Source organism: Wolffia australiana, chromosome 8 (genome assembly GCF_029677425.1).
Source record: "Wolffia australiana isolate 7733 chromosome 8, ASM2967742v1".
NCBI classification, from domain to species: domain Eukaryota; kingdom Viridiplantae; phylum Streptophyta; class Magnoliopsida; order Alismatales; family Araceae; genus Wolffia; species Wolffia australiana.
The window spans coordinates 4,557,751-4,568,946 of NC_135842.1; the positions used below are offsets into that span (position 1 = coordinate 4,557,751).

At 39.3% G+C, this 11,196-nt stretch overlaps 2 protein-coding genes across 3 annotated transcripts; one reads left to right on the plus strand and one right to left on the minus strand.

The window, feature by feature from the left end:
• Positions 1–3,688: 3,688 nt before the first annotated feature.
• Positions 3,689–6,653, plus strand: LOC144706900 (uncharacterized). Its single transcript, XM_078579985.1, has 4 exons — positions 3,689–4,012; positions 4,692–4,827; positions 6,198–6,276; positions 6,368–6,653. The coding sequence occupies exons 1-4, from the start codon at positions 3,742–3,744 to the stop codon at positions 6,515–6,517; spliced, it is 636 nt and encodes a 211-aa protein (XP_078436111.1). The 5' UTR covers positions 3,689–3,741; the 3' UTR covers positions 6,518–6,653.
• Positions 6,654–7,132: 479 nt separating this feature from the next.
• LOC144706899 (CBL-interacting protein kinase 2-like) lies at positions 7,133–10,873 on the minus strand. 2 transcript variants are annotated; one of them, XM_078579983.1, is made up of 3 exons: positions 10,744–10,873; positions 8,646–9,019; positions 7,133–8,561 (listed from the first exon to the last, which is right to left on the minus strand). In XM_078579983.1, exons 2-3 carry the CDS (start codon positions 8,715–8,717, stop codon positions 7,317–7,319), a joined length of 1,317 nt encoding a protein of 438 aa, XP_078436109.1. In that variant the 5' UTR covers positions 8,718–9,019; positions 10,744–10,873; the 3' UTR covers positions 7,133–7,316. The 2 variants fall into 2 exon arrangements, with proteins under 2 accessions (XP_078436109.1, XP_078436108.1); XM_078579982.1 differs by having other exon boundaries at positions 10,588–10,851.
• Between the last annotated feature and the right edge of the window lie 323 nt (positions 10,874–11,196).

Genomic DNA, 11,196 nt, shown 5'->3' on the forward strand with positions numbered 1-11,196 from the left:
TTGGGCGGCGTCTAAAAGCAATTCCAGGCTTTTTAAGGACTTTTCTGCAAAAAGGAGGATTCAAAATGCGCCAGCCAATGAGAGAGCGACACGTCATTGCGTGTTTAAAAATGAAACTAATAAATAAATCAATTTTAAATCCAATGGATTAAATTGGTTTAAAATTGATTTATTAATAACTTTTGATCCTGAAGTCCGATTGAGATGATTTTTTTATGGATTTGTCCGTCTTGATCCCTCTTTCTATCTGTATGGTTAGATTATTCAGATCTAGCCTACATTGATAGATACATATTAAGTACTAAACGGGGGTAAAATGGTGATTTTTACCCTATAACCTAAGTATAAAAGCTAAATTTCGAGAGGGGGAGCTCATTCTTGATGGTGCTCTATCACAGCTGCAAGACAGGGAGGAGCTCTAGCTTGGATCAAGTTATCTGGTACTTTTTTTCCTTGATTGTATTTGAACTTTTATGCATTTTGAATGAATTAGGTTAAGTTGTTTGTTTCTTCATCTCTATTCTGATCTGAACTTTTAAATCGCTTGGCTTGAGCGGCATGTACAAGCCCTGATTAGGATTGAGAGGAGAAATTGAGGGATTTACCTTGGCATTCAATTGCATTCCAAAAGAAAACTCTAAAAAATTTAGTTTTAATTCTTAGGAGATTAAGATTTCCCTTTTTATTTCTGATTTAGCAAATTCTCAAAACCAACCAAAACTTAAATCAAAAATTTCTTCCAACCTCTCTAATTGAATTCTTTGATCCATCCAATTGGATCAATTAATTCAATCTAGAGCCCACATTTCTTCTTTTCATCTCATCTCTTCTACCCCCCTCTCTAAATTCTCACCTAATTAGGGTGACTTGATCCTCATTGAAGATCAAATTCACTCTAATTAGGATCTAAAACACCAAAAATAAAATCAAATTGAAATTCCTACTTGCCTCCCTTGGACGACACTCATACTTATCACTATACATATTAAGTAGAGTTTTATAAATTTTATTGCATAAGCCAAAAATTCACAACGACAAGGGCTAAAAAATTTGCGTAATTTTCACCCCTATTTTTGGCTTATCAATCGTTCAGACCGGGAACGTCCACACCGCAGATGAGTGTGAACTGATCAAGTACCGCCAATGATAAGAATATCTAACACAATAGTTGATGACTAATCCTATACTCATGCTTAAATTTCACTCACGGCAGGGGAGCAGTAAAGACCAGTACTTAATAAGATAAATAACACTGTAGATAGAATGGAGAGCGGACGTAACCTGCGGGCAATGTCATGAATGCAGCAGCGCATGGGATCGTAATAGTCGCCGTTCCACGTGACTGAACTGGCAGGTTGTCCAATGTTGTAGAATAGAGATGGATACTCCCTCCGTATATTGACTATCAGTAGGAGACCCAGGCCGCGTGGTCCGTTAAGAAGAACCACAGGGCAAGTCGTCACCCGAAGAATTCCCTGGTGGCTTAACTGGTAATCTCTCGAAGAAAATTGGGATAACCCCCATGGGAATTATACGGCAAAGAATAATCTTGGACCACTCTGCAGACTACTCAATCAGAACAATAACAACCGTCCTTTCTCGACGGCCAGAATATCAATGGGAAGAAGAATGAATCGGGGATGCTAGGGTAGGAACCGTTGGCTGAAGAAATACAAGGATCATTCTGGACTGAAGAAATACAGGTTAGAATTCAAAATTTGGAATTTTATTAAAAAACTGTGGTAGGTAATTCATATTTTTATTATATGTTGCAAGAATTCAAAATTTGGAATGCCAAAAATTTGGTTGATGAAGAAATTTCTCCTAAGAATGGTCTGTGAATGCTGGATGACTCTCCATCTTATATATTTTGTCCTTAATTGATCATTCGAGTAGGTTTGTGCTAGTTTTCTTGTCCTTCACAAGGTAATGATTGGAATCAAACTCAAAAAACATAAGCAGCATTATTATATATAATTGATTTTGATTTTGTAGTTTTTTTTGGAACATGAAAAAGACCTTTCTAATAAAGATTTATATCTTAAATGTAAATTTAAAAATAACTAATAGAAACAAAATTTAAAATGGTACCGTCATCTAGTTTCTGGTGATTATTATTCTAAGTAGTTCATTGGAATGATGAATTCCCAATTGTCTGGGTACCAAGATCCAGTAACTATGAATGTACATGAATTCACAAGATAAGTATGAGGTAGAAGTGCTATTTTCAAAGGAATTGATCAAGTAGGTAAATTTTGTTATAAACCTATCATGGAATTCTTTAGCTCTGTAACTGAATTGTGGATATATTTGACATCTAGGCTGAAATCTATTAATTATGCCTCTTCCTCGTTCATGACATTGGTAGTAAGTCTTGTCTTGATCATGATCTCTGTGTTGAGTAAACTTTTGTGTATATGATCCTTGAGTTTGAACCTTTTTTCTACTGGACAGAAGATATTTGCATTAGCCCTTGCGGATAGGTCATGTGTCATGTGTTTTGATATTTACCATGATATCTTCAAATTCAACATGATTAATATTTGCATTCATACTAACCACAAACTGAGCATAGTTTGTTCCAATATATCTTTAGAAATTAAATATCATAGGGGCTTCAACAATGTGTTGAGCATATAATTCTAGAGTTTTAATTGTTTCTCTGAAATATTTCACATACTCACAGATAGACATTGTACATTTATTGATGTTGTGGAATTGGCAATGTAGCTCAATGATTCTTGGCTATTTTCAGTTGGAGAATTTTTCCGCCTTTTTTTCCAAGCTTCCTGGCATGATTTTTCCTTTAAAATGCAGGGAATCATAGACTCTAATAAGGTTGAATATAGAAAACTAATAACATGTTGTTCAAGTTTTCACCATATCCAGAATTTGGACTCTCAACTATATTTCATTGCGGATCAGCTCCAGAAATTGGAGGATAAAATCCTTCACAGTACTTAATAAAATAATGCAAGTTAAACATATGTAGTATAGAGTTTCTCCAACATAGATTTATGGCATTCATTAGCTTCACGGCGGAACAGTAACTAGGACTTATCCTGCAGACATCATCATAGCTTGATTTGCAGAATTCACTAGGAATTGGAGCTTCTATGCTCTGATACCATGAAAGACTTCAAGGGGAATAATAAAAAGAAAGGAAAGAGGCGGAGGAGGAGAGAGAGAGACAAAAGGAAAAGAAACAAAAAGGAAGTCATTATGTTTGTTGTCATTCCACAGACACATGTTACATTTGGGCTTGTATTTATAATAAAACAGAGTAAATTATAACTGCTCCCATCTTGATTTATTCCTGTCCATCAATGTTTCTTCCTATCTACCTTAAATCGTATCCATGTTCGAACCTAGCTTGTACCATGTGCGCTAGTCTCACGTCGAGTATATAATATGTGTTCAATTCTTACTAGTCTAATCTTAAGTCAAATCCCACTGTTCAACGGTGACGTCGACGCCTTAAAACCATTAAATGGACTTCCTTCCTAAACAACTAAAACTAATTTTGTTTAAAGAGTACAGGTGAAAACTCAGAATTTCATAAACCACTAATCACTATACAGCCTTTTAGACAGCAATTTCATAAATAAAATAGTTTATGGGTACACGGGAAAATTTAAGTCTACCCATAAATTATTTTTCCCGCTGTCTTGGCCTGCAATTTGAAGAGCGGGGCGCGCGGAGAAATCTTCTACACTGCGCTGCTGTTCTTCCGTAGAAGTGATGGAGTTCAGAGATTCAGAAATCAGTCGCAGGTTTTCGAAGAGGAAGGCTCTGGGGGACGTCAGTAACACGGTTCTTCTTAGATCTGTATCGGTTCCTTGTAGAAAATTCAAAGTAAAGACGGAAGTGAAACAAAAACTCCGAGCCGCCACTGTCAACGACGGAGCAGAGGGTAGCAGCATTGGGTCTTGCAATTCCCCTAGCGAAACGGCTCTGAAGATTGTTCGATCTCGTCCAAGCTCTAAAGTGGCGGATCCGCCCTCTGAATCTGGTTATTTCTGACGCTTTTTGTACTGATTGTGATGGGTTTTCTTGGGTTTGTTTCATTTTTGAGATTTGAGCCTTGGGTTTTTATTTGAAGTAATTTATCTCGTCGAGACGAGTTTTCACTGCTTACATTGATATAGTCATTTATGACGCTCTTTGTGTGGGAAGGTGTGGGTTTTCTTGGTTTTGTTTCATTTTCCGAGACTTGAGCTCAGATTTCTTAATTAAATATTCTTGACGGAACGATTTTTCACTGCTAATATTGATGTGTTGTCATTTACGACTCTCTTTGTGTGCCTTTTCTTTGTTTTGTTTGATTTTTTTTAGATGTGAGCTTTGGGTTTATTTGCTGATCAAAATTCCCTTGATGAAACGAGTTTTCACTGTCATGAGGATAGTGTTGATCAATTTAGGAAAAAAAATTCTAGGGAATATTGGTTTCCATGAGGAGAAGAACGAATAGATCTTAGTTGAGTTTGATCCTCTGTATTACCTTTATTTTATCTTTGAATTTTTTATTCATGATGTTTCTCTAAATCGAATATGCTTAATTCAAACTGAATAATGCTTAAATTGAATATGTCAAAGTACTCTTAAAATCATTTGTGCAATTTTTCTTTCGAAAAAAAAACTTTGTTCTATGGAATTCCCCTTTCCTAATGTGTTTTTTTCTAAACGTACAGGTGTTCCTTCAGGTAGTCTAAAGCCTGTGATTCCTTGCACGAATCGAAGGGAAAAGCGACAAAGAAAAAAGAAAAGTTTAGATGTGGAAATTCATCATTCAAGTTGCCCTTCACGGAAAAGGTTAAAAAATGCTAGGTAAGACAACAATCTTGTGCTTACCAGTGACATGTTGTTGTCGGTGTTGTCCTCGACTTTGATTAATGTCTCTTTTGTGTTTCTCAGAAATCTTATTCCATTGTTGGTCACGTTACAAACTCTAAACTTTGACTGGGATTTTTTTCCCTCTTGCATTACCTAACATTTCGTTTTCAACATTATTATTTCCCTGGTTCAGTTAAAGTTTAAACTCTTGGTTTCTTTATTGCCCAGTTTTGTTTCTGGGGTTTATTTCCTTCAGGCCTTACCTTGCCTTGATTTTTAATTATTCTTTCAAGATCTGTATCATGTGATCTTCTCGCTCTCAACTATCCAATTGTAGGTTATCCAAAATCATGATCTCTAATCAGAGTCCCTTAGTTTTCACATCTCTGACAAACACTCTTTTTTTTCCCATGATACTTTGGTGATCATTCTTTCCTTGGTTTCGTCCCTGAAGCCTATTCTGGGTTGTAATGGCTGTATGAAAGCATGACGAAGAAACCAACATGTTGGCTTGAACCTCTCCAGTTAATTGTTAGAGGCTTGGCAAAGAGGAGGAAAACCCTAATAAATCTCGCTCACATCTTGAGCAGCTCTTACATGTTATGTTTAATGTGTGCCTAATGAGCCATAGTTTAAATCCCAAAGTCAACAGTAACAAAGACATGACTGAATATTTGGAAGTAGTGTTGGAGACGCAAATGGATTTTAGAAAAACAGACGAACAAATAGGAATTTGGAGGCTACAATCCCGGCTAGTGGATGGATATCCTTCGTTCTCGGATTTTCTAAAACTCTTTTAACTATCTTGGACGCTCCTCCAGTTGGATATCTCCAAATTAATCATTTCAGATCTGATTTATCATGTGCACATTTATTTTGATTTTTTTTGTGCTATCGTTCTGTACTGGGAGATTGTGTGCAATGCGGATGACTGATTCATTGGCCTATCGAAGTTATATGGATTTCATGTGCACAAATCTTCAACCCTTAAAGTGTACCACGTCTTCACTAAATTTATGGGTGACTTCGTGAAATTATGCTTTCTCTCTGATGACCAAGTGCACAGTTAGAGTGGAATCAGTAGCCTAATGAGGAATCCACATTCCAATGCACACTATGTGCTTAACAGCGTATTAAAATTTCAGTTGTAATTGTTCACGTTGAAGGTTGAAAACTGAATCGTCATCTCCTATTCAATCAAGTCTCGACACTGGAAGTTATTTATCTTTTCATAAAGAGTGCATTAATTCGATTTTTTCAATAAATCAAACCAGTAATCAAATGTCTTCAAATGTCATCATTAACCAAACAAAAACAAAACCGGCATCAACTTTTTTTAAAAAAATTCTCTTTCCCCAAACCAGTGAAAAACAGACCACAGGACCTACAGAAGATACTGATCGGCGCGCTTCAGCCTCAGCTCCAAATGCAAAACTTAAACGGGTAAGTAATCTTAGGGTTCATGATTCTTGTACCTTGTCTATTTCCAGTTAATTGTGCGATGCATTACCATGTTATTTGTGCCTACATGCAGAAATGGCGTTATATGCTATCATCAGACGATGAAGGCCAACCCCAAACGATTCTCCCTCGGCAGTTTATCGAAGAGCAAAGGGCTTATTTTACCGAGGTGGATGCGTTCGAGCTTGCAGAGGAGGTTGTCTCAGAGGATGAATTGGAGTAAGAACTTCGTCTCTGCTTCTTTCAACTTCTTTTCTTCATTTCCTGTACATACAATAGACGATCAGAATGTATAGATCTCCCTTCCTAGTCGTGCATATTGATCTCAAGAATAGAAAGATCACGTAGAATCTTCTTCAGTCTGGCAATTTGTTCCGGCCTCTGGATTTTGACTGTTTGGGGAGAGAGAGAGAGAGAGAGAGAGAGAGAGAGAGAGAGAGAGAGAGAGAGAGAGAGAGAGAGAAGGGGAGAGAGAGAGAGAGAGAGAGAGAGAGAGAGAGAGAGAGAGAGAGAGAGAGAGCAAATGGGTTTTCAAGCTTGATCTTCCAGAGCCACTTAATTTAACTGTTTGGGGAGAGAGGCAGACAGCCAAATTGACAGATTGAGAGAAGAGAGAGAAAGAAAGAAGAGCAAATGGGTTTTCAAGCTTGGTCTCCCAGAGCCATTTAATTTTACTGTTTGGGAAGAGAGGCAGACAGACAAAACAGATTGGACGATTGAGAGGAGAGAGAGATGGAGAGAGAAACAGAAAGATGAGCAAATGGACTATCAAACTCGACATTCAAGAGCCACTTAAACTCCTGGCAGAACTTCAGTAGAAGCTGATGAACAGAAGCACTAATAAATATAATTTTCCTTAATACCCTATTAATCCGGGATTTCACAACACCTGCTACACATCATACAGGAGATACATGACTAAATAGATAGCGTACAAGAGAGAGCGAGAGAGACAAAACAAGAGAGAGCACTAGTTGCAGTGCGGTTTCCTGGGCTTTCCAGTGGATTGATGATCAGGGCCATTAAACTACAGCTACCGACAGAGCCGGCTTCTGCTGATCATTGGGCCCAACTCCTTTGCATGGCCAAACAATGTCCTTGAGGACAGGCATCATCTCTTCCTCCCACATCTTCTTGAACTCCATGGAATCGCCTGCCACCACCTTCACCTCAAGCAGGAGCAGAGAAGGAGCCAGCTCAAATATCTCAACTTCCACAGATACCACTCCCTTCCTGCCGTCTCTGACCCCTTCCATCTTTATCAGCCCATCCTGCTTCTTTCTTGTTCTCAGACCCGCCCTCTTCGCCGCCGTCTCCATCGTCGATACGACCACTGCCAACGGCTCCCTCGTCACAAACCGCGCCTTCTCCTCCCCTTCCCTGAGACCACCCTGCTCAAACAGCCCAGACAAATCAAATCCTGCCGACAAGGAGATGATGTCGAAAGCATTCATCTGCATGGGCTTCATGCCACCATCTGGTGGTGGGATATCAAGTCTGGCGGTGTCGGGCAGCGGCGTTGACGACACCCCCTTCTTCTTTCTGAACCAGGAGCTCTCCATAATGCCGGCAATCGAAGCCCGGGTAGCTGGGTTGGGGTCGAGGATCCTGACCAGAAGACGGCGAGCCTCGGGGGATACCGAGGAAGGGCACTTGAACTCTGCCTTGCCTATCTTCCTGTACATCTCCATCAGGTTCTGATCATGGAAGGGGAGGTTCCCTGTGAGCATGGCGAAGAGGATGACACCGCATGACCAGATGTCTGCCTTGGCGCCATCGTAGCCCTTCCGGCACAGCACCTCGGGTGCCACGTAAGCCGGTGTGCCGCAGGTGGTGTGGAGGAGGCCATCAAGCCGCATCGATTCCGTCAATGCGCTCAGCCCAAAGTCCGAGACCTTGAGATTTCTGTTCTCGTCGAGGAGGAGGTTCTCCGGCTTAAGGTCACGGTGGTAGACGCCACGGCTGTGGCAGAAGTCGATGGCGAAGATCAGCTGCTGAAAGTACTGGCGTGCTAGGTCCTCTTTGAGCCGGCCTTTGGCCACCTTGTTGAAGAGCTCACCTCCCTTGACGTACTCCATGACGACGAAGATCTTCGACCTCGTGGCCATGACCTCGTAGAGTTGAACAATGTTGGGGTGGCTTACCAGCCTCATAGCTGTGATCTCTCTCTTGATCTGCTCCACTAGCCCGGCCCTTAGAACCTTGTCTTTGTCTATCACCTTGATTGCTACGCTCTGGGAATTCTCTACGTTCCGCGCATAGTATACCTGATGGGAAAAATTAGTGAAATGAATGATAACATGCATTAAAAAAGATGTATGGAAGTTAAAAAGTGCGAAATTCTTAAGTACCTTGGCAAAATTCCCCTGTCCAAGTAACCTCCCCAACTCATATTTTTCCATCAGTAGAGCCTCCTTGTCCATCCTTTCAGATGCTTTCCCTTCTCTCTCTTTATCTCTCTCTCTAAAATAGGCGGTCTCAACCGTCTTCAGTGAGATGGTGACTGGACCTGTTACGTGTTTTTAAGTTCAGTAAGGAATCATGGAGCTGCGCCTGGGACTGAGGATTGCAGAGCAGTTTCAATCCGAGTTCATCGAGAATGCGAAGATGCACACTGGGAGAGGCAGTTGATGAATTCGCCTCAGAGGGGGATTTTCGCGAGAGCAAGCACATCTTTCAGCATTCCCAGTCGCTTTTTTTGCTAAGTGGCTGGGGAAAGATGAATCTGGAGGTAATAGGAGAAAATGAGTTTTAATAGGAAAGTGGAAAGTGGCTGGAAAAAGGTAAAGATGAAGAGAGGAGAAAAAAATGAACTTTAATATGAAATTGGAAACTATTATGGAAGGAAAATCGGATGTTTTAGGATAAGCATTAAAATTTAATCATTCATAGTTCAGCATTCCCATCCGCTTATTTTGGCTGAGTGGCAGGAAAAAGGTGAATCGGGAGCTAATGGGAAAAAATGAGTTTTAATAAGAAAGTGGCTGGAAAAAGGTGAAGATGGAGATAGGAGAAAAAAAATAAACTTTGATTGGAAAGTGAAAAACTGCAATGGAAATGAAAATCAGATACTAAAATTAAGCATTAAAATTCAATCATTCATAGTTCTGCAGAATGATTCGTAGTTAAGACCAATTCTTTGAGGGTTAAGGGGAAAATAAATGTTAGAAAGAAAGAGGAACACTAAGGGGGAATGAAAAACCAAAATTAGAAGATTAGCATAAAGTTCCAATCATTCATAGTTGGGCAGAATGATATGGTCTTGATGACCAATTTTTTTTGAATAATTAAGTTGCAAATTAAAGAGAAAGACAATAAAATCCATGCAAAGGTGAGCGAGTAAACCCAGTTATTTTGGGAGAACATCAAAGAAAAAATAAGGAAAAAACAGAACAACTAGTGCAACGATGGGTCGACAAACAAGAAGGAAACGAAATTGGCTCATCCCATCATTAACTGATAAGCAATATAAGATCAGAGAGAAAAATATATTTGTTTGTAATAGAGTTTTAAATGTTGAGACTATCAGATAAAATAGGCATCAAATGGTAAGTCCAAAACGAGGAAGTAAGATCTCTCTTCAATCTGTGGCGAGATTAAATCGTAAAGATCAGTCTAAAAAAGTGCTAAGCAAAGACATTTGTAGATAGCGGTAAAATCCACGGAAAATAACAGAATCTACTCAAATTCTAGAGCACAATCCATTTTCCAGGTAAAAAAATCCATTTTCCAGAAGAAAAAGAGAAAGAACACAAAAATTATCTGCATATACGAACACGGAAATTAGGACTAGAATTGAATCAGGCGCATAATCTCAAAGTAAACAGAGGAAAGATAATAATCATCGAGTATGTGAGAAACAAAAATGCAAACTAATCATTTTCAGCTGATGTAAAAGAAGGCATGGAAACAACAATTAAAGAGAAAAATGGAAGATCATATCTCAAAAGAGGAAAGATGAAGCATAAGAGAAGCAGCTTATTTTAGGTAAGATCTATCTAAACAGTGTTATGGGCAGATTTTTGTAGATAGATATGAAATAAGAAAAGTAAAATTTGAAATACCATCATCCGAAGAGAAATTACAGCACAAAAGGCACGAAAAACGACACAATCCACTCAAATTGCACAGCATGCCCAATTTTTCCCATTAAAAACCCTAACGTTTGAAAAAACTGTACTTGCAAACGCAAGAACAAGGCAATTAAAGAACTTGAACAGAAAATCAGACAATTGGGCAATCAGATCGCGGAAAAACAACCATGAACAAAGCAAGAAACAACAGGGACAAAACCTTAAGATGGGCCGGAGCAAACCCTTCTTGGCAGGATCCACGAAAGGCAAAAGACGAAATTTATTGGAGATGAGAAGTAGAAGAAAGGGTAAAGGAAATTGAGAGGCAATTCCAATTGCGCCGAGGTTGAGCTGATGCTGTGGGCGCGTTTCTCACCGCCTTTTCTCCGCAAATCGCACCAACCCAGTACAAAATCAAAGCGACCCGTTTGCGTGAAAACCCGTCTTTCCCCTGCACCGACCCTGTCTCTGGATACATCTATCTTTGCAGGCTCAGCGCCAAGTTTATGACCTTCCATGTCCCCACACCCCACGCATAATATCTTACTCACCCTGGATTGAAGAATATGCCCCACAATATAATATTCTCTCTCTATCTCTAGGCGTCTTACATAACTTGGGTTGAAGAATATCCTCACAGTACAATTTTCTCTCTCTAGATGTAGGTGTCTGATTTACCTTGGGTTCAAAAAATTGCTCACAGTATCATTTTCTCTCTCAAGATGTAGGTGTCTAAGTTACCTTGGGTTCAAAAATATGCTCATCATATAATTTTCTCTCTCTAGATGTAGGTGTCTAAGTTTCCTTGGGTTAAAAAATATGCTCATCA